The sequence below is a fragment of the Petromyzon marinus genome, chromosome 54 (genome assembly GCF_048934315.1).
Source record: "Petromyzon marinus isolate PM22_M1 ecotype Great Lakes invasive population chromosome 54, UKy_Petmar_22M1.pri1.0, whole genome shotgun sequence".
In the NCBI taxonomy this organism is placed as follows: domain Eukaryota; kingdom Metazoa; phylum Chordata; class Hyperoartia; order Petromyzontiformes; family Petromyzontidae; genus Petromyzon; species Petromyzon marinus.
The window spans coordinates 11,302,836-11,329,472 of NC_133720.1; the positions used below are offsets into that span (position 1 = coordinate 11,302,836).

Consider the following 26,637-nt stretch of genomic DNA (forward strand, 5'->3'; position numbering starts at 1 on the left):
CGTCGCCCGCTACGATCCAATCAGCGTCGCACGCTACGATCCAATCAACGTCGCCCGCTACGATCCAATCAGCGTCGCCCGCTACGATCCAATCAGCGTCGCCCGCTGCGATCCAATCAGCGTCACCCGCTACGATCCAATCAGCGTCGCCCGCTACGATCCAATCAGCGTCGCCCGCTACGATCCAATCAGCGTCGCCCGCTACGATCCAATCAGCGTCGCCCGCTGCGATCCAATCAGCGTCGCCCGCTGCTGCTTTCCAATCAGCGTCGCCCGCTACGATCCAATCAGCGTCGCCCGCTGCTATCCAATCAGCGTCGCCCGCTACTATCCAACCAGCGTCGCCCGCTACGATCCAATCAGCGTCGCCCGCTACAATCCAATCAGCGTCGCCCGCTGCTATCCAATCAGCGTCGCCCGCTATGATCCAACCAACGTCGCCCGCTACGATCCAATCAGCGTCGCCCACTACGATCCAACCAGCGTCGCCCGCTACGATCCAACCAGCGTCGCCCGCTACGATCCAACCAGCGTCGCCCGTTACGATCCAACCAGCGTCGCTCGACACAGCCATCGCCAACGGGCGCTCGCTTCGATTCCACCCGATGTCCTCCGGCCCGTGACCCCATTGACGTCGCGTGTCCTCACGAACGGGCAGCAGACTTGGGGGGGAAGGGTGGGGAGGGGGACGACATCACAGCGCCGGCCGCCGGCGCCCGCCCGCGTGGTGCCGCTACGACGCGGCGCTGTCGGAGCCCGGGGACTGGAGGAACTCGCGCAGCTCCCGGTCGATCTCGTCATCTTCCACCTCGTTGGCGCTCAGCTGCGACGGCGACCCTGCCCGGGCAGACGCGGGGGTCGCACCAATTGCGGGTTTTTGTTTTTAGATTTACGCACTGGCTTCGTATTTTATGACCGCGACGTTTGTCTGTCCGTCCTCCTCGCCAGTCGCATTCAGCGTTGTCCCGGTCGTGGCGATCGCGCCGTTTGAGACGCGACGAGAACGGAGAAATTGCGGGAAAAGCTGAAAGGATTACGAGGCGCGGGAAACCACAGACCAGCGGGAAGGCGGCCAGAACCGGGGCTTAACAATTGCCCGAGCTTTGCGGTCCTATATTATGCGGGCAGTAAACCCGAGTACACGGGGAACACCCAAGTGCGCGAGGGAGTGGGGGGTAACCGCTAATACCCCGTACAGATGGCGTACAATCCACTTGCTGTGCTGCCAAATCGCGGCAGGCCAGGAGGTGGGTGGTGAGCTGCACAGATTCGTGCGATCCACGAACCCTCGCACTTGGGAGGCGAGGGTTTGGGGATCACGCGCATTCCTGAAGCTCCCTCTCCACCTGTGGGCATCCAGGCTGCCATCCCTTTGGCTCATGGCCAGGGTACGGCACGTTGATCAATACGTTTATCTGTACGGGAATTTAGTGTTACACCCCTCACACTCATACCCATCCACCCACCCACCCATACCCATCCACCCACCCAAACATACTCACCCATACCCACCCACCCATACCCACCCACCCAAACATACCCATAGCCACCCATACCCACCCATTCACTCAGATATATCCACCAACCCATACCCACCCAGCCATAAATACCCAACCGTACCCACCCCCTCCCATATGCAGCCACCCGTACCCCCCCACACCCATACCCAGCGATCCACCCAAAATCAGAGGTCAGGGGTTTCAAGGCAGTGACGACAGAGGCAGAATGAGCTGTCAGAGAGCAGCAAGGGGCAGCGATTCAGCAGCCGGGCACAAATGCACACACTCAGGCTCACACATGCAGGCTCACGACACTCAGGCTCACGACACTCAGGCTCACGACACTCAGGCTCACGACACTCAGGCTCACGACACTCAGGCTCACGACACTCAGGCTCACGACACTCAGGCTCACACATGCAGGCTCACGGTGCTCAGGCTCACGACACTCAGGCTCACGCATTCAGGCTCACGCACTCAGGCTCACACACTCAGGCTCACCCACGCGCGCCCGGGAGGGGTAGCGGAACTTGGCCCTGAAGCCCTCAATGTCCTGGGGGCTTCCCCTTGCGTTGGCTGTCACAGCGCGATAGACAAATCACTCAGCCGCTTCACTGCCACGTCGTCGTTGCGGTCACTGACTTCAATCCATACATGCCCAACCATACCCACCCACTCCCATGTGCAGCCACCTATGCCCACTCATACCCACCCACCGAGCGAGGGAGAGAGAGGTGGCGGCGGCGGAGGCGGTGGTGGGGGCACGAGGCTCGGGGGTGGCACCTCCTCGGGGCACGGCCGGACCCCGGTGCCGGCAGCCGACATGGCGACCACCATCATCGTCGTCGTCGCCTTGGGAGCCACGTCGCCCGCGGCCACGGCGGCGGCGGCGGGGGCGGCGGCGAGGCCCGTGGCCGGGCCGTCGCCTGGCGGGCGGGCGAGGGGAGGCCACCGCTAACCCGGTCAAATCGAGCGAGCGTAACGCTCGGCGAAATGATTAAGGCGACGAACGAAGCGGTCCACCGCTTCCGAGAGAAAACGATCGGCCAATAAATAAAGGCAACAACCGGCGGAACAATGAAGAAGCATTTCCGCGTGCCCGTGGATCACGCGGCCGCGTTCCAACATGACGTCATTGTCGCTGAATGAGCGACAATGACGTCACGTTGGAAGCTGCACGACGGGATGGCATCACGCGTAACGATGTCACGGCCTCGGACGCGAAGGTGTTTAGGGGTCGCGTTCGCTCAACGCGGCCGGTTTCTTCGGGCGAGTCCCGAATAGCAACTGACAACTTCACACCAAAATTGGGTTCATGTCGGGTCGTATTTCCACAAGTTATCACGACTCCACGTTGCAGGCAGATATTAGGAATAAAACACTATGTTTATACGGGCACATATTTTAAGAATCGAGAGATGGACAAAGATACTGCATTCTCCAGGCACTCTGGGCGGCTTCCCACAGTCATGAATTCAAAAATATATTCAGGGTTCTTTCGGTAAGGTCACATAGAAGGGAAATAATAAAATAATGAAAATAAAACACAATTAAATAAAATTCTCACGACGTTTCGGCCACAACGCAAGCAGCCGTCCTCGTTGTGGCTGAAACGTCGCTAGAATTTTCTTATGCTTTGTTTTTATTATTTTATTATTTCCCTTCTACCTGACTTTACCGAAAGAACCAAGAATTTGAATCGCTGCAGTCACGAAAGCTTTAAATCGAAATTAAAAAATGTTTAGCTGGCAGGGGAGGGAATTTACACGAGAGGTGCACGCTTGTAAATTACATCAACAGACACAGAGAGAGAGGAACACAATGGTTCGCAGGACGTACGCATCAAACGGACTGTTACAAGACAAACATATGAGCCGTTAGAAAAGTAAGCGGACTTGGGCTGGGACACGTGGCAAGGAGGGATGATTTGCCGGTGGTGAAGACTGCCGATAGATAGAGCGGCAGCCAAAGGAGGAAGCATTCTCAAGAGCATGGCCGCCGTGGAGATGGAGCGATAAAATCAGCTCGCTCGCAGGTACTGGACGGATTGAATATTATATCGTGCGACTGTGAGAGACGGCGACGGCTTGAAGAGTCCTTCTTCCAGCAGTGGATTGATCATGGCTGATGATAAATGTGGTGACAAGGCCTCACCGTGGTTGGCCCCAGGCATCTGCGGCTCCTGCAAGATGGCGGACGTTGGCCTGGCCTGTTGGCTCCCTTCAGCCTTCTCCTTGCCTAAAAAAAAAAGTGTCAAAATGCGCTGTGACATAGCGGGGTCCCAACGCACGCAATCGTGAACCTAAACACGCGGCCGAGTAAACACACACACACACACGTCCAACATATCAAAGACAAAGATTTCCCGTATAGCCTTAACAGACTTTTAGGGCAAGTGCTGTTTGCGAGCACATATGAAGGAAGGCTGCCACGGCACACGAGGGGTTGGGTGGTCAGCACCACGCCCGGCTGCCTTTATCGTCCCAGTGGCAATGTTTGTACACCACACCAGGTACTCATTTGAGGCTGAGTCGACCTAGGGGAGGCCCAGGACCTGTTTCAGATGATCGTCACTGGTGTTGGCCATGAGCGGGAATCGAACCCGGGTGGCCGTGTTCATTGTGCAGTGCGCTAATCGCTACACCACCGCTCCCCGCAACACACACACGCGCTCACACACACGCATGTGTTAAATGCTCACACGAGAAGAAATTAGGAAATCCGCCAACTAGGACGTTCACCGCGGAGATGGAGCAATTAAATCAGCCTGTGTGCAGGCGGGTAGGTGGACCGTTACATGACACACAGCGGCGGCGGCGGCTTGTAGGAGACCTTCTTCAGGCAGCAGTGGATAGATCATGGCTGACGATGAAGATGACGATGATCGCGAGGAGGGCGGCCGCCCCTCCGCCGTGGTCGGAGCTGGAATGCGGAATTCAAATCTGGGTTGGACCAGACGGTGGCGACGTGGCGGTGAAGTGGCCGAGTGGTTTGTCTTTCACGCTGTGATAGCCAACATCCTGAAACCTTCATCCGAAATGTAAAACTATTTTATATTTTACCAAGTAAGGCCCACTGAGCAATATGGCTCTTTTTCAGAAGTGACCCGGCCATGAATGATAAGCTCAACGAAGTGGCTTGTCATCATGTGGAAATTTACAGAGGCACTTTTCTAAATGCGGAGGGAAAAACCGGAGGACCCGGAGAAAAATCGACGCGACCACGGGGAGAGAGACACGCAAACTCCAAATATACAGCAGCAGGCGTCAGGGTTGGGATCGAACCCACGACCTCCTGCATACCAGGCGAGGTAGTTAACATCTCCTAGCCACCGTGATGATGATGATGATGATGAGAGAGACACGCAAACTCCAAATATACAGCAGCAGGCGTCAGGGTTGGGATCGAACCCACGAAGTCCTGTATACCAGGCGAAGTAGTTAACATCTCACCACTGTGACGTCCAGCCAGCAGTAGATTGATCATGGATAATCGTGGCTGATTATGATTATGAAACAAAATCATTACGTTCTGCCACTCTGATACCTGCCGTAGATGCAATTCCGCTATGTGTGTATGCATGTTGAACTTCTTTCGCACCGCACCTGGCCAGCGGTGCCAATCGGAAGTGTGACAGTGCGCGCAACGTCCTCTTACCAAACGGTTCAAGCGGCGAGAGTTCAAACGATGCAAAATCAACGGCGCTCGGCTGGCAGACCTTTCTGACGCCCGGGTCGGCCTTGATCTGCACAACAAGCGGTCGGGGCAAGTAACCCGGGGGTTAGTGCGGCGGCCCCGCGCCTGTACCCAAGCCGGCAGGTCCACCATTCGATGAAAGCAAAGAGGCGCAGCCCCGGGCAATTGCCCTTCTCGTGCCGCCGCTGACGGAAAGGGGCCCTTGCCCACCACAGCGAAGCTCCACAGATTGTATCCGGTGCTACTCTCCCAAGGTGACGCGGTGCGTTCTGCCAGCCGGCCGGTGGGCGTAGCCACACTTGACACTCCACCACGCGCGACCTGCCGACTGATTTGACTGTGGTGATAGTATATTATGTTCTTGGTTCTTTCGGTAAAGTCACGTTGAAGGGAAACAATAAAATAACAAGATGTATATAAAACAATAAAAATTCTCACGGCGTTTCGACTGCAACACAAACAGTCATCATCAGGTGTGAAAAAACCAACGGCAAGAAGCATTTGAAAGAAGTGGCGGTTTGTATTTATTTATTTGCAAACGTTGCTTCTATTAATTTATTTTCAAACGGTTTTTTGTACTTATTTATTTTTAAACAACGTTGGCACCACGGATAGCGATTTGACAGTTTGTTTAGAAGGACGAGTCCATCTATGTTCTGAAAAGAGGCGATAGTGGCGGTGACCCCATTCGTGCTGCTGCTGGGTGGACAGAGTTCCGTTGCTGGGGGGATTTTAAGAAACTTTGCCCCCCCCCCCCCTACTTTGTGCTCGTTACAAATTCGAGTTGGAGCCGGGCGACACCTCCGAATCGCAGGTCCAGTAAGCCGACCGTTGCACCAGGGCAGCTCCGCCGAGTCGATTGACAGGCAGCCTCAACCGACCCCGGGTTAGATTCCCGGCTATGGCTAGCATCAATATCTGAAGCAACCCTCCCCTGGATTAATGAGGACTCAAAATTAGTAGCTGGCGCGGTGTGTAAGCGTCACCACTGGGGAGACAAAGGCGGCCGGGCCACCCAACCCCTCGTGTGCCCATGCCAGCCTTCACAGGTGCTGCTCGCTAACAGCACTTGTCCCTACAGTCTGTGTGGGCCATACGGCACGGGGGGGGGGGGGGGTATGCGTGTTTTTGTCTTTGCTGGTGACAGCGGTGGCGTCTTACCTGCGTTTCTTCTGCCAGGGCAGCGACGATGACCTGTTCCACTTTCTCCTTCTGCTGCTGCTTCTGTGACGGCAGCGTGGGAATCTGCGGGGAGGGAATGAAACCTGTGCTCGTTACAAATTCCAATTTGTTCGGAAATTATAATCAGCTTGACATCTCGGCGTTCTGTTGACTGCGCCAGCCAATGGAGCGGCATTTCATAGGTGTCTTTGTTCGACTTTTTCCAACTGTTAAAATTATTATTGTTACATGTAAACATTTGCATTGAAATATTTTCTGAATTTTTTTTTTTTCATCACAATCCCGCCATCCGCGTCATGTCATGGGCCGGAAAACAAAAATCCATCAGCATCTGCTACAGAGCAGCAAAACCCACGGTGCCAGAGAACAGCCCGCAGAAGCGGACACTGCAGAGCTACCTCTGAAACACCTTCAGGTGATCTCTCCACTCCACTCGGCGAAGGGCAGCACTTTCCCACCGAGGGTAACTTTCGTCGCATGACAAAGAATCCGATTTTTTCTTCACTCGCGGAGCAGAAATTTTGCCAAACTATGGGGAAGAACGGTATTCAATTAACGGTGTTTTTTGTTGCTGCTGCGCAGTCACCGGCTGGACCGAGCCGAGACCGTCAACTCGCCGCACTTGAGATCCCATGCCTACATATTTACATCGCGGACAGGTGGCTGAAACCCGGATTCCGACCCCGGGTCTTAGCGGTGCCGCCTCAGCGGCTCTGACCTCTGACCTCACCCAAGTGACCTTTGTCACAGCTGTTTTGACAACCGCAGCCTGCAGCGGCGGTGAGGGGGAGGGTGTTGCAGCGTTAACCGAGCCGGGTGTCGGGAATTTCCCCCCCTGTGTGTGTGCGACAAATGACTTCCTGTTGTGAAGCATTTCAAATGGGCCCTACGTTAGCGTTTGATTAATTTAAATCATCGTTCTTCGTCGCAAGGCCCGCAGGCCACTGGCGGCCCCTGGTGGCCTTTAGTGCGGGCCTCTGGTGTGCGGCCCCTGACGATACACAAAAGGGAAAACACCCCCCACCATCATCATCATCATCGTGTTGCCAAACCCCAGTGGTTTTAAATGTGTGGCGGCCCTCAGGCTGATGATGTCCTTATCGGCGAAAGTGACCCCCCGCCCCCGCCTCTGAAAATGAGTGAGGAACTCTGACCCTAACAGTGAACGAACGTGAAACCACAGTCACGTGTCACTCCCTCCCTCTCTGCCGGGAAATCACACAGACGAGTTTGTTCAGAAATGTAAAACTTCACTGCACGGGGTGCCTTTTGCTTGAACGATCTCTTAACCAAAGAAAATTGCATTCATTTTCGCTTCTATCGCAGCCGGCACCGGTGCTTAAGTCGTCGGCTGTGCGTGGCTGCCTTGACGGACGACGCTGGGGGGGGGGGGTCAGATGAGCGAGGAGGCATCGTCTGCTCCTCACCACAGATGGAGTTGTTTTGAAATGTTTACGTGTTTGTTGAACTTCTTTCGCACCGTGCGTAGCCAATTGTGCTAATCGTAGATGCAGGGGAAGCATCAGCAAATCAACACACGCAAAGGAGTTCCAAAAAAATAAGTGTTTCAATCTAAATGTTTAAACATGCCACATTTGTTTAAATGGGACGCACTCCCATCATCATTGTCAGCCATGCTGAATCCACTGCTGGATGCAGGCCTCCCCACGCCATCCCTCGCGATTCTGCGATGTGGCAAGCCATCCGGCGCCTGCCTGAACTCAGCGAGCTGATTTCAATTGCTCCATCTCCCCAGCCGGTCGTCCCCCTCCCCTTCGGCCACATTCCATTCCTTGGCTGCCACGCATTCAAGATAGCCGCGAACGTGTCCTTCCCAAGCCCACTTTGCTTCTCGTCACGGTTTGAACTCCGTCCGTGTGAACCTGCGCAAGTTCTCTCACCCATGCGCTACCCCCCCCCCCCCAAGCCCCCCTCTGTCTCCCGGCGTAACTCCAGCGTCGCGTGCCGTATAGAAACATTCCGAAGGGAACGCTTTGCCAAGGGGGCGGACGAATTGAGAGTGCCACCTTCTCCGTCAATATACCCCACAGCCGACAATCATGGTTTTACGTTCCGAAACACTGAAGGGCACTTACGCGCTTAATTAGGACGCTCCCGACAGCGAGGGGATGACGAACGGCAGCCAATGTGTGCAGTCGCCCCATTAAGTGATGAGGGTTGAATTGAACTGAGGTCATTCTCGCAATTACGTCTAATTCAGATTTAAGGGGCGGTGGTGACGCGGGCCGAGTCTGGCGGTCACGGGGTTCGCCACGGTGGCTAGGAGATGTTAACTACCTCGCCTGGTATGCAGGAAGTCGTGGGTTCGATCCCGACCCTGACGATGCCTGCTGTTGTATATTTGGAGTTTGCGTGTCTCTCTCTCATCATCATCACGGTGGCTAGGAGATGTTAACTACCTCGCTTGGTGTGCAGGAAGTCGTGGGTTCGATCATGACCCTGACGCCTGCTGTATATTTGGAGTTTGCGTGTCTCTCTCTCATCATCATCATCACGGTGGCTAGGAGATGTTAACTACCTCGCCTGGTGTGCAGGAGGTCGTGGGTTCGATCACGACCCTGACGATGCCTGCTGCTGGTGTGTATTTGGAGTTTGGGTGTCTCTCTCTCATCATCATCATCACGGTGGCTAGGAGATGTTAACTACCTCGCCTGGTGTACAGGAGTTCATGGGTTCGATCCCGACCCTGACGATGCCTGCTGCTGCTGCTGTATAATTGGAGTTTGCGTGTCTCTCTCTCCCCGTGGTCGCGTGAATTTTTCATGCGGGCCTTCCGGTTTTTCCCTCCAACATTTAAAACCAACGTCACGCGTCCAGAGTATTTGGCTGCTGTACATTGTCACGTGATGACGAGCCACTTCGTCGAGCTATCGTTCGTGAGAGCCAGGTCGCGTCTGAAAAATAAATATACAGCTCAGTGGGCCTTACCTGGTAAAATAAAAAAAATAGTTTATAGTTATAGGCAAGGACCCTCCCTGTTAGATATGGGTCCTCGCACTACGCGTACTGGTCAGCGCTCATGCAGTTCACCGGCATTGATTGAAACGAGTCTGAGCCTGCTGACGAGGCAGTAAACGTTAAAACCGCCACTGAGTTTTCTTGCGCTGATTCAATGATCCTAGAATTATTCGCTCCCAGAAGGCCGTGGGACTGATGGGATGTGTAGAGAGAGAGATGCTGTGAAGGAGCTATATTATCCGCTTACTTATTTTACGGTGGTAAAGTTCTTCATCGGTTTTGCGAAGAATACTTTTATTTTTTGAATGTTTCAGCATTTGGAGTGGACTGGAGAAATAACCGCGCGTGTTCGTTTGAAAAAAGAAAATCGCTACTCCCAATTTTCCCACAATCCCTTGGGGCGGGGTCGTGACCTCGTGTAGCAGACGCAGCGTGCGCGAGTGGTCTCCGCTGGTGAGGGCGTCGAGAAGGTCGTCCACCACACGTGCCGCGTACTCCCCACAGCCCTTGGCGAACTCCTGCAGACTGTACAAAGACAAAGATCCACCGTATAGCCTTGAACAGACTTTCAGGGCAAGTGCAGCCACATTTGTCTCCCCGATGCTGATGCTTACACACATCGCACCGGGCAATCGTTTTAAGGCCGAGTCGACCGAGGAGAGGCCCCAGCACCGGTGCGGACATCCGTCAGCGATCTCGGCAGTGACCGAGAGTCGACTCGCCGGGTTCGTAGCGCAGTGCGCTAACCACCACGCTGCTGCTCCCCACTCTACACCGGTAGGCTGCACACGGGCGCACGCACGCCTGCACGCCTGCACACGTGCCGCACATTCATTAGCTCATCGCGCACAGCCAGCGAAGGACCGTCGTGCCAAACCCCTTGCCACAGCGTTCGCGTTGATTGCTCTTCGCGGCCATACACCGGCGTCTCGAGCGATTTTATGATCCACGGATCACCGGGGGGGGGGGGGGGCGACTATGGGGGCGGCTATGGGGGCGGCACCATTCCTTTGACGGTCGCAGTCCGCCTGGAACGCTCATCCGACTGAGAACCCGGCTCACCATTGCCCCGCGACGGGGATGCCACTGCTCCCCCCGGTGCTCGCTCCAACGCGGCACCCCGCGGCAGGCGGCCTGGGCGAGGCCTCACCTGAGCGCGTACTGCACGCCGGCGTCGTCCCCGTACGTGGAGTAGAGCAGCTGGGAGGAGGAGGCCGCGCCGTCGAGCAGGCCGGCGAGGGGGCCTCCGTAGGGCTGTGGCGGCGGCGGCGGCGGCGGCAGCGGCGGCTGCCCACTGTAGGGGCCGTAGTTCAGGTACGTCACTGTCGCGGGGCGGGGGGGGTGGGGCCCCGGGGGGGCGGGCGTTAGGTGAATAATAAAAAAAGGTCGGGGTAAAGGCACGGCGGCCCTGCAATTAGCTCGCCCGCGTCGCCGCGGGGTGGCAAAGTGCCTCCCGCCGGAGAGATGGCGGCCATTTTAAACTGCCCGGGCAGCCGTGTGCAGGTGGCTAGGCGGGACCTTTGCACGAGAGGGACGGCGGCGGCTTGTTCGAAGGCCTTCGTCAGGCGGCAGTGGATGGATCACGGCTGACGATGAAGGCGACTGATGATCGCGAGGAGGGCGGCCGCCCCTCCGGAGCTAGAGCGCGGATTTCAAACGTGGGTTGATCCCGGCGGCGGCGACGTGGCGGTGAAGCGGCCGGGCGATTTGCTCATCACGCCGTGATGGCCAACATCCATAAAACTAACCGATTATTTTCGCTATTTGACCAGGTGAGGCCCACTGAGCGATGTAGCTCTTTTTCAGCGGCGACCTGGCCACAAATGGCAGCGCGACGAAGTGGCTTGCCACGGCGTGGAAATTTATAGCAGCCAAATAATTAAGATCTTCTTTGGTTCTCTCGGTAAAGTCACGTAGAATGAGAATAAAATAATAAAATAACACAATAAAATTCTCACGACGTTTCGGCCACAACGCAAGCGGCCGCTTGCCTTTACCGACTTTACCGAAAGAACCAAAGAAGATGAATCCTTGCAGTCACCAAAGCTTTAAATCGAAAACTAATTAAGATGTCGTTTGGTCCGCTCAGACGCGTTGGAAAAGAGGTGGGCGCACCCACATTTCACCCCACCACACGCGGCCTGCCGATCGTGTAACTGCCCATTCATGGGTGGACCAGAGGCGCAGGAGGGCATCTAATAATCTTTCAGATGGTTAAAGTCATCCATAATAAACGTGTCGTTAAAACCCGCCACCACCCGACACGGCCAACTAGTGAGGGTTGTCACGTAAACAGAACGTGGCCAATTCGTCACGAGTACAGCACTAGCGTGTAGTGTATAGTAGTGTATAGTGTAGTGTATAATGCAGTGTATAGTGTAGTGTATAGTGTAGTGTATAGTAGTGTAGTGTATAATGTAGTGTATAGTAGTGTAGTGTATAGTGTAGTGTATAGTGTAGTGTATAATGCAGTGTATAGTGTAGTGTATAGTGTAGTGTATAGTAGTGTAGTGTATAATGTAGTGTATAGTGTAGTGTATAGTAGTGTAGTGTATAGTGTAGTGTATAGTGTAGTGTATAGTAGTGTAGTGTATAATGTAGTGTATAGTAGTGTAGTGTATTATGTAGTGTATAGTAGTGTAGTGTATAATGTAGTGTATAGTGTAGTGTATAGTAGTGTAGTGTAGTGTATAGTAGTGTAGTGTATAGTGTAGTGTACAAGTACAGCACACCGGTGTGTTGGAGAGCCAAGCCACAACATTTACAATCTGAGTACGACGTTTCGCGAGTAACTACAACCAGCTTCATCAGGCGACAGCCAGATTTGTGGAGAAGTCTCCCTGTTTCCTTCCTCATATGGAGGCGTAGTAGATGTGTTGACCACACTTATGCGCTCTTGCACAATGATGGGGGGGGGGGGGGATTACGGAGGTAACGTGCATGATGCATTGTGCATTATCCGAGCCCTTAGAACTTGTCCTTTAAAAAAAAACACAATAAACAGGAAGGACAAGTTCAAAGGTATTATTAAGTAATACTTATTATACCTACAATTCCTTATCGAGGAACCACGTAGGAATTCACCGATTACTAACCTATTATATAATTATAATACCCCCCCCCCTCCTCCGCCTCTGATTTCTGCACCTGATTGGGTTCCGTGATGACGTCTTCCTGCTGCTGCTGCTGCTCTATTTAAGACCTGAAGCAGGTGGATGGCTTCACTGTTCTGGCAAATCGCCCGATGATGCTGGATGTACCGTATTTTCCCGCATATAACCCGCGGGGTATACCACTCTTTACAAACATAGCAAGACCCTGCGGGGTGTATGGAGGTGCGGGTTATCCCAAAAATATTTTACACGTGTGACATGTCATGACTCGTTTAAATGTTTTCATGGTAGGACTATCCACTATGCAACACTTAGCTTTGACTAAAGCACTGCTGAATAAACCACTCGCACTAAAGTTGCACGTGTGATCACGTTTTAAATTAATTGTTTGTACAATTAAACGACAATGTTTGAAGTGCGTGCACTGTTTACCGGCGATCGAAGAGCTGGGGAGAGAGGTGGGGGGTGGGGGGAGGGGCAGCTGGGGGGAGAGAGAGGTGGGGTGTGGGGCAGCTGGGGGGGAGAGAGAGGTGGGGGGTGGGGGGTGGGGCAGCTGGGGGGGAGAGAGAGGTGGGGGGTGGGGGGTGGGGCAGCTGGGGGGAGAGAGAGGTGGGGGTTGGGGGGTGGGGCAGCTGGGGGGAGAGAGAGGTGGGGGTTGGGGGGTGGGGGGGAGAGAGAGGTGGGGGTTGGGGGGTGGGGCAGCTGGGGGGAGAGAGGTGGGGGTGGGGGGTGGGGCAGCTGGGGGGGAGAGAGGTGGGGGTGGGGGGTGGGGGGGAGAGAGGTGGGGGTGGGGTGTGGGGCAGCTGGGGGGAGAGAGAGGTGGGGTGTGGGGCAGCTGGGGGGGAGAGAGAGGTGGGGTGTGGGGCAGCTGGGGGGGAGAGAGAGGTGGGGGGTGGGGGGTGGGGTAGCTGGGGGGGAGAGAGGTGGGGGTGGGGGGTGGGGCAGCTGGGGGGAGGGAGAGGTGGGGGGTGGGGTAGCTGGGGGGGAGAGAGGTGGGGGTGGGGGGTGGGGCAGCTGGGGGGAGAGAGGTGGGGGGGTTGTGGGCGAGGCGACGGCGTCACCGTAGTGCCGTTATTGTCTGCACAGTGCACAATCTACCAGTGCTAAAACTTTACTTATCTACCAGTTACGTGTTACTTATTTATTGTATATTTACTTTTGTTACTTATTTACTGTTGTAAGTTCACTCGTTTCCGGTTAGTTTGTTTTCGTTGTGCACGTTATGTTTTTAATGTTAACAATTGATAGTGGAATGTATTACAAATGTAAACTTCGTATTAATATGATGGAATTAAGCTGCGGTAACGACGTTAAATCTATGAATGCATGCGGGGTATATGGAGGTGCGGGCTATCTGAAATTTGTTTTACACAAAACGCTATTTTTGCGTGTTATATGCATAAGCGGGTTATATACGGGAAAATACGGTAATTACCAGCGAAACGCCGTATTCAATTTGTAAATGTTGTGGATTTGCTCTCCAACACACTGGTGGGCTGAAGTCGTAACTAATTGGCGCCTTGTTTACGTTGCAAACCTTATTGGCTGTGCCGGACGGTGGAGGGTTACTGCACATTCATACTTGCGCGATGTAACCCAACAACCTGTATTGTGAGCATCGTCATTGTTGGCCGAACATTCCAACATAGGACAGCAGAGCTTGGGCAATTGGTGGCGCCAAATTGGTGGCGCCTTTCTGCTTGTCTGTGGGTTTTCCACGCCTCCGGATCATTCTCTGTAAGGGGGTCAACGAAAACTTTACACTTTACAAGTTCTACATTCGAAAATTGTTACCACCACCACCACCATCATCATCGCAGAGTGACGTTCCACACCTGGCCTGAGCTTTCCCCGGCGGTCGTCCCTGAAGCCGGGAGGCACCGGGATTCCTGGATGAATCTTTCCGATGAGGACGCCCATGTTCACCGGATACACCTCCTCCTCTTCACAGCCAAACATGCACGCACACGCACGCACACACACGTACACACGCACACACACACACACGTACACACGCACACACACGTACACACACGTACACACGCACGTACACATGCATGTACACACACACGTACACACACGTACACACACGTACACACACACGCACACACACACGCACACACACACGCACACACACACGTACACATGCACGTACACACACACGTACACACATGTACACACACGTACACATGCACGCACGGCAAATTACAACATGAGACAGGCCGCCACTGCTACTACAACCACCACCACTAATAACCACCACCACCACTACAACCACCACCACTAATAACCACCACTACCACCACTACCACCACCACTAATAACCAACACAACCACCACTACAACCACCACCACTAATAACCACCATAACCACCACTAATAACCACCACTACAACCACCACCACCACTAATAACCACCACTACCACCACCACTAATAACCAACACAACCACCACTACAACCACCACCACCACCACTAATAACCACCATAACCACCACTAATAACCAACATCACCACCACTACAACCACCATAACCACCACTAATAACCACCACCACTAATAACCACCATAACCACCACTAATAACCACCACCACCACCACTAATAACCACCATAACCACCACTACAACCACCACCACCACTAATAACCACCACCACCACTAATAACCACCATGACCACCACTACAACCACCATGACCATCACTATAACCAATACAACCACCACTACAACCACCATAACCACCACTAATAACCAACATCACCACTACTACAACCACCACCACTAATAACCACCACCACCACCACTAATAACCACTAGTACAACCACCATAACCACCACTACAACCACCATGACCATCACTATAACCAACACAACCACCACCACCACCACCACCACTAATAACCACCATAACCACCACTAATAACCACCATAACCACCACTAATAACCAACACAACCACCACTACAACCACCATAACCACCACTAATAACCAACATCACCACTACTACAACCACCACGACCATCACTATAACCAACACAATCACCACCACAACCACCATGACCATCACTATAACCAACACAACCACCACCACAACCACCATGACCATCACTATAACCAACACAACCACCACTACAACCACCATAACCATCACTATAACCAACACAACCACCACTACAACCACCATGACCATCACTATAACCAACACAACCACCACCACAACCACGATGACCATAACTAATAACCAACACAGCCACCACTACAACCACCATGACCATCGCTATAACCAACACAACCACCACTACAACCACCATGACCATAACTAATAACCAACACAACCACCACTACAACCACCATAACCACCACTAATAACCAACACAACCACCACCACAACCACCATGACCATCACTATAACCAACACAACCACCACCACCATGACCATTACTATAACCAACACAACCACCACTACAACCACCATAACCATCACTATAACCAACACAACCACCACTACAACCACCATGACCATCACTATAACCAACACAACCACCACCACAACCACCATGACCATCACTATAACCAACACAACCACCACCACAACCACGATGACCATAACTAATACCAACACAACCACCACTACAACCACCATAACCACCACTAGTAACCAACACAACCACCACTAATAACCAACACAACCACCACTAATAACCAACATAACCACTACTACAACCACCACGACCATCACTATAACCAACACAACCACCACTATAACCACCACGACCATCGCTATAACCAACACAACCACCACTACAACCACCATAACCACCACTAATCACCAACACAACCACCACTACAACTACCATGACCATCGCTAATAACCAACATCACCACCACTACAACTACCATGACCATCGCTATAACCAACACAACCACCACCACAACCACCATGACCATAACTAATAACCAACACAACCACCACCACAACCACCATGACCACAACTGTTCCCACCACCATCACTACAACCACCATAACCACCACCGTGACCATCGCTATAACCAACACAACCACCACCATAACCACCACCGCGACCACCACCACTGCTGCTACAACCACCACCACCACCGCTATAACCATCACCACTGCAACAACCACCACGGCAACTACCACCAGCACCGCCACCGCTGCCGCCGACACCACTCAAACCACCAGGAGCACCACTGGCTTCACGACGACCGCCGCTTGGGCCAGGGGGTGCAGTCGCGAGCCCATTCCACGTCCGTGTGTATGTCGAACTTCTTCCGCGCCGTAGGCAGCCAACCGCGCGAATCGAAAGGTCGAAAGGTTGCATCGTTTGGCCCCGGACCGGCCCGTGCGGCAACCACTTCACGGCACGGTGGCCGTGGCGCTGTGGTCTGGCCGCGAGGCTCGGTGGGGGGCGGGGGGGGGGGGACCCTAGTCCCCCCCCCCCCACGGTGTCTCCGGGTGATGACGTTACCCTCGGTGTCCGGATCCGAAGGGTTGAGGACCGCCAGCGACGTGGAGCCACCGCAGTCCCGCCGGAGGATCCCGATCTGGCACCCGCAGACCCCGGCGGAGATCCCGGGCGAGTTCGTGCGAACCGGTTACAGACCGGGAGAGAGGTCGGGATAGATTCCGGGCAGATCCAGAAAGATCCGGGCAGATCCGGACAGAGATGCGGTGGCCACAGGGAGGAGCGGGAAGAGAGTGAGACAGGGGAGAGTGAATAGGAGGGGAAAGTGCAGAGAGTGGAGGGGGATAGGATGCACATGCCGATGGCGCTGACGCTATCTGTGTCTGGGAAGAGAGGCGGAAGGGGAGAGTGGAGAGAAAGGAGAGGGGACAGAGAGAGCAGAAGGGAGAATGTAGAATGGAGAGGAGAATGGGGGGTGGGTGGGAGAGAATGTAGAGAGAGGAGGCAGAGATTGATGTCTTCGGGTGGCACAGGGGGCGTTGAAGAGCAACTGCATGGAAGGTCCGAGTGGGCTGGGTGGACACGCAGGGACGAGTGGGCCGGGTGGACACACACAGGGACGAGTGGGCCGGGTGGACACACACAGGGACGAGTGGGCCGGGTGGACACACACAGGGACGAGTGGGCCGGGTGGACACACACAGGGACGAGTGGGCCGGGTGGACACACACAGGGACGAGTGGGCCGGGTGGACACACACAGGGACGAGTGGGCCGGGTGGACACACACAGGGACGAGTGGGCCGGGTGGACACACCTTGCTCCGGGGACGGCTGTGCTGCAGGCGCTCGCGTGCCTCGTCGGCCGCGTGCTCGGCCAGGGCGGTGACGTCCTCCTCGCCCGTGCTGTCCGTGAGGCTGCACGCGCTCGACTCGGGCGTGTAGGCCGCCGCCGCCGCCGCGGGGAAGCTGGGACACGCAGGGGGGGGGGGCGGTGGGAGGAGTGGTGGGGGGCGGGGGGCGGTGGGAGGAGGGCACGACAACACAAACAGCGCGATACGCTCGCGTGACACACACACACACACGCCGTGATACGCGCGCGCTCTCAAATGAGATTGTGCGGGTCAGTGGCGGTGGTGGTGGTGGGAGCACCACCACCACCACCATTAACCACCATTGCCACCACCACTACCACCACCATTGCCACCACCATCACTGCTGCCACCCTTACCATCACCGCCACCACCGTTATCATCACCATCACCACCACCGTCACGACCGTTGCCATCACAAATACCGCCGCCGCCGCCGCCACCGCCACCACCATCATAACCACCACCACCACCACCACCACCGCCACCACCTTAACCACCACCGCCTCCCTGCCCCCGGGCACCTCAGTGGGTCCCTGCCGGACTTGCGTGCTCGCCAGCCGGCCTCGGAGCGCTCGGCGGGCGAGAGGGAGCCGTGGTCGCTGGCGCCGCCGCCGCCGGCACCGCCACCACCACCACCACCACCACCACCGCCACCGGGTAGCAGCAACAGCAGCGGAGAGGAGGAGGAGCAGCCGCCACCCTCGCCGTAGATGGCGGCCTCCTGCGAGCGGTCCATGCTGTGCATGAATACCATGCTCCGCTTGAGCAGCAGCAGCTTCTCCTGTGCCCACAGATGGGGTTAGGGGTGCAGATAGGGATAGGATTAGGGGTTAGGGGCTACGTGCTAGGAGTGGTGAGAGGGATAGGTTTGGGTTAGAGGTTATGGTTAGGAGTGAAGACAGGGTTGCGTTAGGGGTTCGGAGTGGAGATAGGTTTGGGTTAGAGGTGGTGGTTAGGAGTGGAGATGTGGATAGAGTTGGGTTAGAGGTTAGCGTTCAGAATGGAGACCAAGAGATAGGGCTGGGTTAGGATTCGGGATGGACACAGGGAGCGAGGGAGAGGGTTGGGGTTATAGATGGAGATCAACTTCTTTGATTCTTTCGGTAAAGTCACGTAGAATGAAATAATAAAATAAAATAATAAAATTCTCACGACGTTTCGGCCACAACACAAGTGGCCTTCTTCAGGTGAAAGGAACAAACCTGTCGGGACGACAGAGCTACATTGAACGCTGCTAAGATTCGCAGCGTCTTTTAAGCTGGTTGAGAGAAGTGAGGCACCTTGACAAAGGGGTTTACATATCAAACAGGAGAATTTAGCATTGAAATAGCTGAGGGATTAGCTTGTGACTGGTCATACAAATAGCTATGTTAAAGTCAAAGCCTACACATCCACAGAGGCACCTCGTACATGGACGCCAAAGGGGCTGCAACAACTCAACTATCATACAGTAAACCGATATGAAAAAAAACCTAAGTCTAAATTACATCAATATAATAAATGTACTCAATATATTCTTCAATAAGCAGAGCTATGAACAGCAACTGGGTATACACTACACTCTATAATGAATACCATATAGTAAACAGATAAAAAACTAAAATATAAACTACCTCAATGTTATCAATAAACTCTATATATTCTCCAATCAGCTGAGCTACCAACAATAAGTCGTTATATATCACGATGCTATATGGCGAAAAAATGGGTGGATTCTTACCCTCCACATCAGCACCACGGACAGCTACGAGCCCAGTTCAGACGGACGAGTCCATCATGGTCGGAACAGAGGAGAGAGACAGCTGCGAGGCGCTGTTATAATCATGTTATAAACCATACCAACCGGCTACCATGAGAGATTCGTTCATGAGGCTATCCACATATACAAGCACAGAGACAATTTCAACCGAGAAGATGGATTCTGGCTTAGTAACCATTGGAAAGATGTTTTAAACCATTTCGGTTCTTAATTAATTATTTTATGTTGACCTTCAGACCGCAGCTCTTTCGCTGGCATTGACTCTTAATACTTCTCACACCACGGTTAATGGTATGGTTTATAACATGATTATAACAGTGCCTCGCAGCTGTTTCTCTCCTCTGTTCTGACCATGATGGACTCGTCCGTCTGAACTGGGCTCGTAGCTGTCCGTGGTGCTGATGTGGAGGGTAAGAATCCACCCATTTTTTTTCGCCATATAACATCGTGATATATAACGACTTATTGTTGGTAGCTCAGCTGATTGGAGAATATATATAGTTTATTGATAACATTGAGGTAGTTTATATTTTAGTTTTTTATCTGTTTACTATATAGTAATTCATTATAGAGTGTAGTGTATACCCAGTTGCTGTTAATAGCTCTGCTTATTGAAGAATATATTGAGTACATTTATTATATTGATGTAATTTAGACTTAAGTTTTTTTCACATCGGTTTACTGTATGATAGTTGAGTTGTTGCAGCCCCTTTTGGCGTCCATGCACGCGGTGCCTCTGTGGATGTATAGGCTTTGACTTTAACATAGCTATTTCTGTGACCAGTCACAAGCTAATCCCTCAGCTATTTCAATGCTAAATTATCCTGTTTGATATGTAAACCCCTTTGTCAAGGTGCCTCACTTCTCTCAACCAGCTTAAAAGACGCTACGAATCTTAGCAGCGTTCATTGAAGCTCTGTCGTCCCGACAGGTTTGTTCCTTTCACCTGAAGAAGGCCACTTGTGTTGTGGCCGAAACGTCGTGAGAATTTTATTGTTTTATTTTATTATTTCATTCTACGTGACTTTACCGAAAGAACCAAACAAGATGAATCCTTGCAGTCACGAAAGCTTTAAATCGAAATTTGATGGAGATCAAGTTGGGAAAATGGTTGGGGTTGAAGAAGGTTCATAGCAGAGGCGGCGTGTTCAAATGGCACCTGAAGGTATCTAAGAGGCAACTCTGTGATATCCACTTCCGTGGGCCGTTCCCTAACACAGGGCAATGCCACATTAGCTTCCGCAAGAATTTCCGAATTAACGTAACTTCCTGTCATCACGTGACACCGATTTATAATTGGGGAACAGCAAGGCAAACATTTATTTTAATGTTGTTGTTTTTTTTTACAAACCTTGCACATCATCTTGAATCCCGTGTGCAGGAGCTTTCTGGCTGCCTTGTAGTACACGGTCTCCGGGCGGTTGTAGGTCATCGCGTTGTCACACATCAGCTTGAAATCTCCCTGCGGTGTCAAAGGGCAGCAGTGTGAAGCACGGCGGGTGGCAGGGACGCGTGTTGACGACTTGCGGATCATCCGGAGCAAAAGTCGAAAGACACAAATCGGGGGCCGAGGCGCGACGGTTCGGGGGGGGGGCGGGGGTGGGGGATCCAGAAATGAAAATGTAACTTGGGGTCGACCGCGGGAGAGTGACGCCACGGGAAGTGGCGTCACTTGCATCGCGACACTTCCGCGCCTTCCCCAACCGAAGCTGAAGTCACTTTTGCTCGCACGCAGACGTTACATTGAGTAACGTTAATTATCCGAAGATCCAAAACAATACAATTCTTCTTTAACGTCAGGGCATATCATCTCAGCACATTATTTTTTTAAAATATATATATAAAGAGCAACCACCCCCCCCACCCCCCACAGCGGCAGTTGTCCCCGTGGGCACAACGTGACAGTGGCGCGGACCTTAAACTCGGTGAGCGACTGGTAGGCGTTGCGTTCGATCTTGTCCTTCATGTTGCTGAAGTCCATCGGGTGCTTGATGATCATGGAGTAGCCCGGGGCGATCATGTCTGTCACAGGCAGCGCGAAAAATCCGTGCGGGTCCCTCCTGGGGAAGGCATAGCACGTGAACGTGGCACTCCCATTTCAATAATGGCTCCCAGCACGTAGCATCACGCGCCGGTCGTCCTTAACGTTTTTAACATCTTCAAGGTCCGTGCCCGTGTTGTCATTCTTTGCCTGCGAAATTGAAGCACTGCATGTAACGCACGTTGAACTTCTTTTCGCACCGTGCGTAGCCAACCGTGATAATCAGAAAGGGCAGGGGAAGGACAACAAACTATGGGTCTCTGTGTGAGTCTATGGGTCTCTGTGTGAGTCTGTGGGTCTCTGTGTGAGACTATGGGTCTCTGTGTGAGTCTGTGGGTCTCTGTGTGAGTCTATGGGCCTCTGTGTGAGTCTATGGATCTCTCTGTGAGTCTATGGATCTGTGTGAGTCTATGGATCTCTCTGTGAGTCTATGGGTCTCTGTGTGAGTCTATGGGTCTCTGTGTGAGTCTATGGGTCTCTGTGTGAGTCTATGGGTCTCTGTGTGAGTCTATGGGTCTCTGTGTGAGTCTATGGGTCTCCGTGTGAGTCTATGGGTCTCTGTGTGAGCCTATGGGTCTCTGTGTGAGTCTATGGATCTCTCTGTGAGTCTATGGGTCTCTGTGTGAGTCTATGGGTCTCTGTGTGAGTCTATGGATCTGTGTGAGTCTATGGGTCTCTGTGTGAGTCTATGGGTCTCTGTATAACTCTATGGGTCTATGTGTGAGTCTATGAGTCTCTGTGTGAGTTTATGAGTCTCTGCGTGAGTCTATGGATCTCTGTGTGAGTCTGTGGATGTTGAACTTCTTTCGCACGGTACGGAGCCAACCCTGCTAATCGGCGTTGCGGGGGATGGACAACTAAACATAAAAATCTGTTCTAAAGAAATGAGTTTGTCAATCTGGACGATTTAAAAGAGCATAGCTCCAGTGGCTTCCTCATATCTGAAGGAAGAGCGTTGCAGACGGCCGCAGAAGCGCATCTGCAAGCTCGCGATGTGGTAACCGTCTTCGTTCGGTGGCTCGAACAAAGGATCTTTCGATACTTACCGGTGGCTCAACGGAGTTGTAAAAATGTATTTATTACAGTCGATACCAATCAGAGTCTTATCGTAGAGGGACAGGCGTGGAGAAGATGAGGGGGGGGGGGAGGGGGGATCCTGAGGAGCCTGTAACTTGAACGAGATTCCCAGCTGCAATCCCAGAAAACTGACAGTTCACTCTTCCATACGCACATTGAGTGGCACCCTAACATCGGGCGGAACCTCAGACATCGTGCTGGAAGCTTCTTCGGGTTTATAAATTCAGTTTCTCAATAAGTTCCCAGCAGGGCGGCCCACTGTGAGCCGACTTAAGGATGCCACTTTGTACCCGTAGGGACAGCTGCCACTGGGGGTGCCCTTTCAAAGGTGTTTGATACGAAATGTAATGCAAGCCGCTCTGAGTCGCCCCGGCGTATCGGTGCGTCATACCAAAAACAAACCATGATTATTTTGACCATGCTGACAATGATGACGACGATGAAGTCACCTCTGAAGCTGCTGCAGAAGATGCTCAAGTAACAGCTGCAGCGGCGTCAGCTCCTGGCCTGGGGGAGGCATTGAGAGCGGAGCGATGACATCGAGCTGCCTGTCAGCAATTCAAATCCAATAGATTAATATAAAAAAAACAATACAGTAAACCCTTGGATTGCGAGCATAATGCGTTCCGGAAACGTGTTTGTAATCCAAAGCACTCGTATATCAAAGCACAGCGTATATCAGTTGTGATCACGTGACGCTCGGCAGACAAAGCGTGTACACGTACTGCTCGTATTGCAAGAACCTCGCTCGTTTATCAAATTAATATTTATTTACAATTTTTGCTCGACTTGCAAAACACTCGCAGGCCAAGTTACCCGCAATCCAAGGTTTTACTGTACTCCTAAATTCAGGCCGTAGGAAATTTGTTTGGACGGCCCGAATCGTTTGGTTGTCTCTGATTGGTCCGAAAAGGGAAGTGACGTCACTAACAGGCCATCACTTCCCCCCCCCCCACCCCCTCACAAAATGGCGTCCACGTGGCATCAGGTGACGCGACGATTGTCAGCACGACGACATTTCGCACCACACAAGCACACGATGGAAACGTTCAGGAAGCCTCCTGCCAAACAAGTTCTGACGTTGTCCTTAAAATATGAAACGATAGTAAATATGAAAGGGATCCCTAATCCACAACGATAACGCAAAACTAAATAAATAAATCACAACCCAATAAAAAATGCCAATAATTTTGACACGAAAGAATAACACCCCCTCAACGTTAAGACTCTAGCGCCTGAGGTTGAGTCGGGTGCATCAGGCTAACTGAGAAAACAAAGTCACCGTCTTCAGAGGTGAGGCTATTTTCTGACGACGATTTTCGTGTTATTGAGCGACTGAACTGATAATCGGTTTTACCGAGTAATCAAACCGACAGTGGGCTAATCAAACCGATAGTCGGGATAATCGCTTCAATAATCTCCGGACATCCTAGCTGTGGCCCCCCTTGTCCGACTCGTCGAGCATTCAAGTTGATAATCGAGGAATCGAAGCGATAATCTGCAATCGATTTTTTTTAAAATGATGGGCGCCGCGGTGGCGGGTAAGCGGGCGAGCGAGCGAGCGAGCGGGTGGACGCGGCGGTGCCTTGGTCCTTGTTGCGGCAGGCTCGCAGGGGCCGCTCCAGCACCGGCGGCGCCTTCACCTCCACCTTCTTGGGTGGAGAGAACTCCTCGTCGGCGTCGCTGCCGCTCTGCTCCTTCTCGCGATGCTTCTTCTTCTCCACCTAGACGACACGGCGGGGTCGCACGTGGCGGGGTCACGTGGCGGGGTCACGTGGCGGGGTCACGCGGCGGGGTCACAGGCGGGGTCACAGGCGGGTTTAAAAAGACAAAGATCCCCCCCATGTGTAGCCTTACCAAGCTGTTGGGGCAAGTGGTGTTAGTGAGCAAGTACGAAGGCCGGCACGGCACACGAGGGGGTGTGTGACCAGCACCACGCCTGGGGGGCTTTGTCTCCCTCGTGGTTGTGTTTACACACTGCACCAGATACTCATTTGAGTTTGGTTTGTTGTCCTGAGCCCATACCTCCGATTAGCGCGGTTGGCTACGTACGGTGGGAAAGAAGTTCAACATGCATACATACACTTAAGTGTTAAAGGCTCCTATAGACTTCTATATTGAGGCTGAGTCGACCGAGGGGAGGCCCAGGACCAATTGAGCTAATCGTCACTGGTGTTGGGCGTAAGCGGCAATCAAACTCGGGTTGCTGGGTTTGTAGCACAGCGCGCTAACCGCTGCACTACCGCTCACAGGCGGGGTCAAAGACAAAGATCCCCCGTATAGCCTTAACAGACTGTAGGGGCAAGTGCTGTTAGCGAGCACCTATGAAGGCCGGAACGGTACACGAGGGGGTGGGGTGGCCAGCACCACGCCCGACCGCCTTTGTCTCCCTAGTGGCAATGTTTACACACCGCACCAGGTACTCATTTGAGGCTGAGTCGACCTAGGGGAGGCCCGGGACCGGTTCAGGTAATCGTCACCGGTGTTGGCCGTGAGCGGGAATCGAACCCGGGTCGCCAGGTTCATAGCGCAGCGCGCTAACCGCTACTACACTATCGCTCCCCACAACACGCGGGGTCGCACGCGGGGGTCACATGCGGGGTCACGTGAGGTCACACTCGTGGGCACACGGGGTTCAGAGGAGGGGCCACGTGGTCAGCGATCGTGCTTGCTGGGTGATTATAAAAGTCTCCAATGTCTTCATTATCGATGTCACAGCCCTCTCTAAATCCGCGGCCAGGTGAAGGCCCCGCAGCGTTAACCGGGGCGGCCCTTAGGGCTGCCACCCCCACACCTTCCTGCGCCGGCGCTCCTCATCACCGGGCCGCCGCTCCCTCTCCTTCTCCGATTTCTTCTTCTTTTTTTTCCGGCGCTCGCGGTGCCGGTCCGAGTCAGCGTTCCGATCCGGCTCGGCGTCCGGCTCCGGTCGCGGGCCGTCAGCCGAGCCCCGCGAAGGCGAGGGCCCGGCCTTGGAGGCTGCGGCGGCGGAGACTGGGGGCGGGCACACCGGCGCCTCGTGCGCCGTGCAAGCGGCGGCGGCGGCGGCGGTTGTGTTGGTGGTGTCGGTGGTCACGGTGGCGGTCACGTTCGAGGCTGTTGTGGTTGTGGCGGCGGTGGCGGCGGTGGAGGCGGTGGAGGCGGTGGCAGCGGTGGGTGCGGCCGGTGAGCTGGTGGTCAGGGATGGCACCGCGGCGCCCACCACCTTGAGCACGAGGCGGAGCGGTTTGTCCGTCCGCTCTGCGGCCTCACACAGACCGGCTGGCGACAGAAACACAGCGCTCGCTCTCAACGGGGTCGTCATCGTCGTCAGCCATCCCGGTGAACGTGTCAGGGTGGCCAGGACGTTGGTTGCCGTTGGACCAACGCTAAGCCCAACGGCCCGTCCGGATTCGGGGAAGATGGATGTTATTCTGCGTTGTGTTCTGGTAACCCGATCGCATCACGAGGCCGGTTGAGATGACTGGGCAACATCACAGAGAGGGAACGCGAATGGTTCACGTGACGGCAACAATTTATTCAAATAAAGTTTGTTTTGTTTTTGGGTTAGATCACGGAAATATAAATGCCGTCGTTAAATCCGCCACCACCGGGCACAACCAATTAGTAATGTTTGTCACATTCTTTGGGTCTGGGTTCAAAGAAAATAACAAGAAAAATAACAAAAAAATAACGGCAGTTTTTTTTGTTATTTTCTTTGAACCTTTCTATGTGACCTTAACGAAAGAGCCAAAGAAAGTGAATTCCTGCAGTCACGAAAGCTTTAAGTCAATATTTAATGTTTGTCACGTAACCAAAACGTGCCAATCAGTGACTACAGCACTTCAGCACACCGGTGCGTTGGGGAGTAAACCCACAACATTCACAAGTTCTACTCAAATCTAGATTGTGAATAATATGGTCGCGAAAGCCTACGTGTCAAACTGACTTTATTCAAAAGTGGTACTTCTGGGTAGAGGCTGTACCTCTACAACAGTGACCATCAGCCCACACC

General features: G+C 53.4%; 1 protein-coding gene across 1 annotated transcript in view; it reads right to left on the minus strand.

The window, feature by feature from the left end:
* Positions 1-420: 420 nt before the first annotated feature.
* LOC116954207 (uncharacterized) overlaps positions 421-26,637 on the minus strand; it is a 29,209-nt gene continuing 2,992 nt past the window's right edge. The window contains exons 2-17 of the mRNA XM_032974740.2: positions 25,441-25,904; positions 24,232-24,370; positions 23,096-23,153; positions 21,444-21,588; positions 20,880-20,990; positions 18,291-18,550; positions 17,713-17,863; positions 16,960-17,035; positions 14,305-14,412; positions 10,507-10,678; positions 9,770-9,881; positions 6,357-6,440; positions 5,157-5,244; positions 3,654-3,737; positions 2,216-2,425; positions 421-837 (exon numbers count right to left, since the gene is read on the minus strand). Of these exons, the coding sequence (XP_032830631.1) occupies positions 734-837; positions 2,216-2,425; positions 3,654-3,737; positions 5,157-5,244; positions 6,357-6,440; positions 9,770-9,881; positions 10,507-10,678; positions 14,305-14,412; positions 16,960-17,035; positions 17,713-17,863; positions 18,291-18,550; positions 20,880-20,990; positions 21,444-21,588; positions 23,096-23,153; positions 24,232-24,370; positions 25,441-25,904 (2,366 nt within the window). The 3' untranslated portion in view covers positions 421-733. The remainder of the gene's footprint in view (positions 838-2,215; positions 2,426-3,653; positions 3,738-5,156; positions 5,245-6,356; positions 6,441-9,769; positions 9,882-10,506; positions 10,679-14,304; positions 14,413-16,959; positions 17,036-17,712; positions 17,864-18,290; positions 18,551-20,879; positions 20,991-21,443; positions 21,589-23,095; positions 23,154-24,231; positions 24,371-25,440; positions 25,905-26,637) is intronic.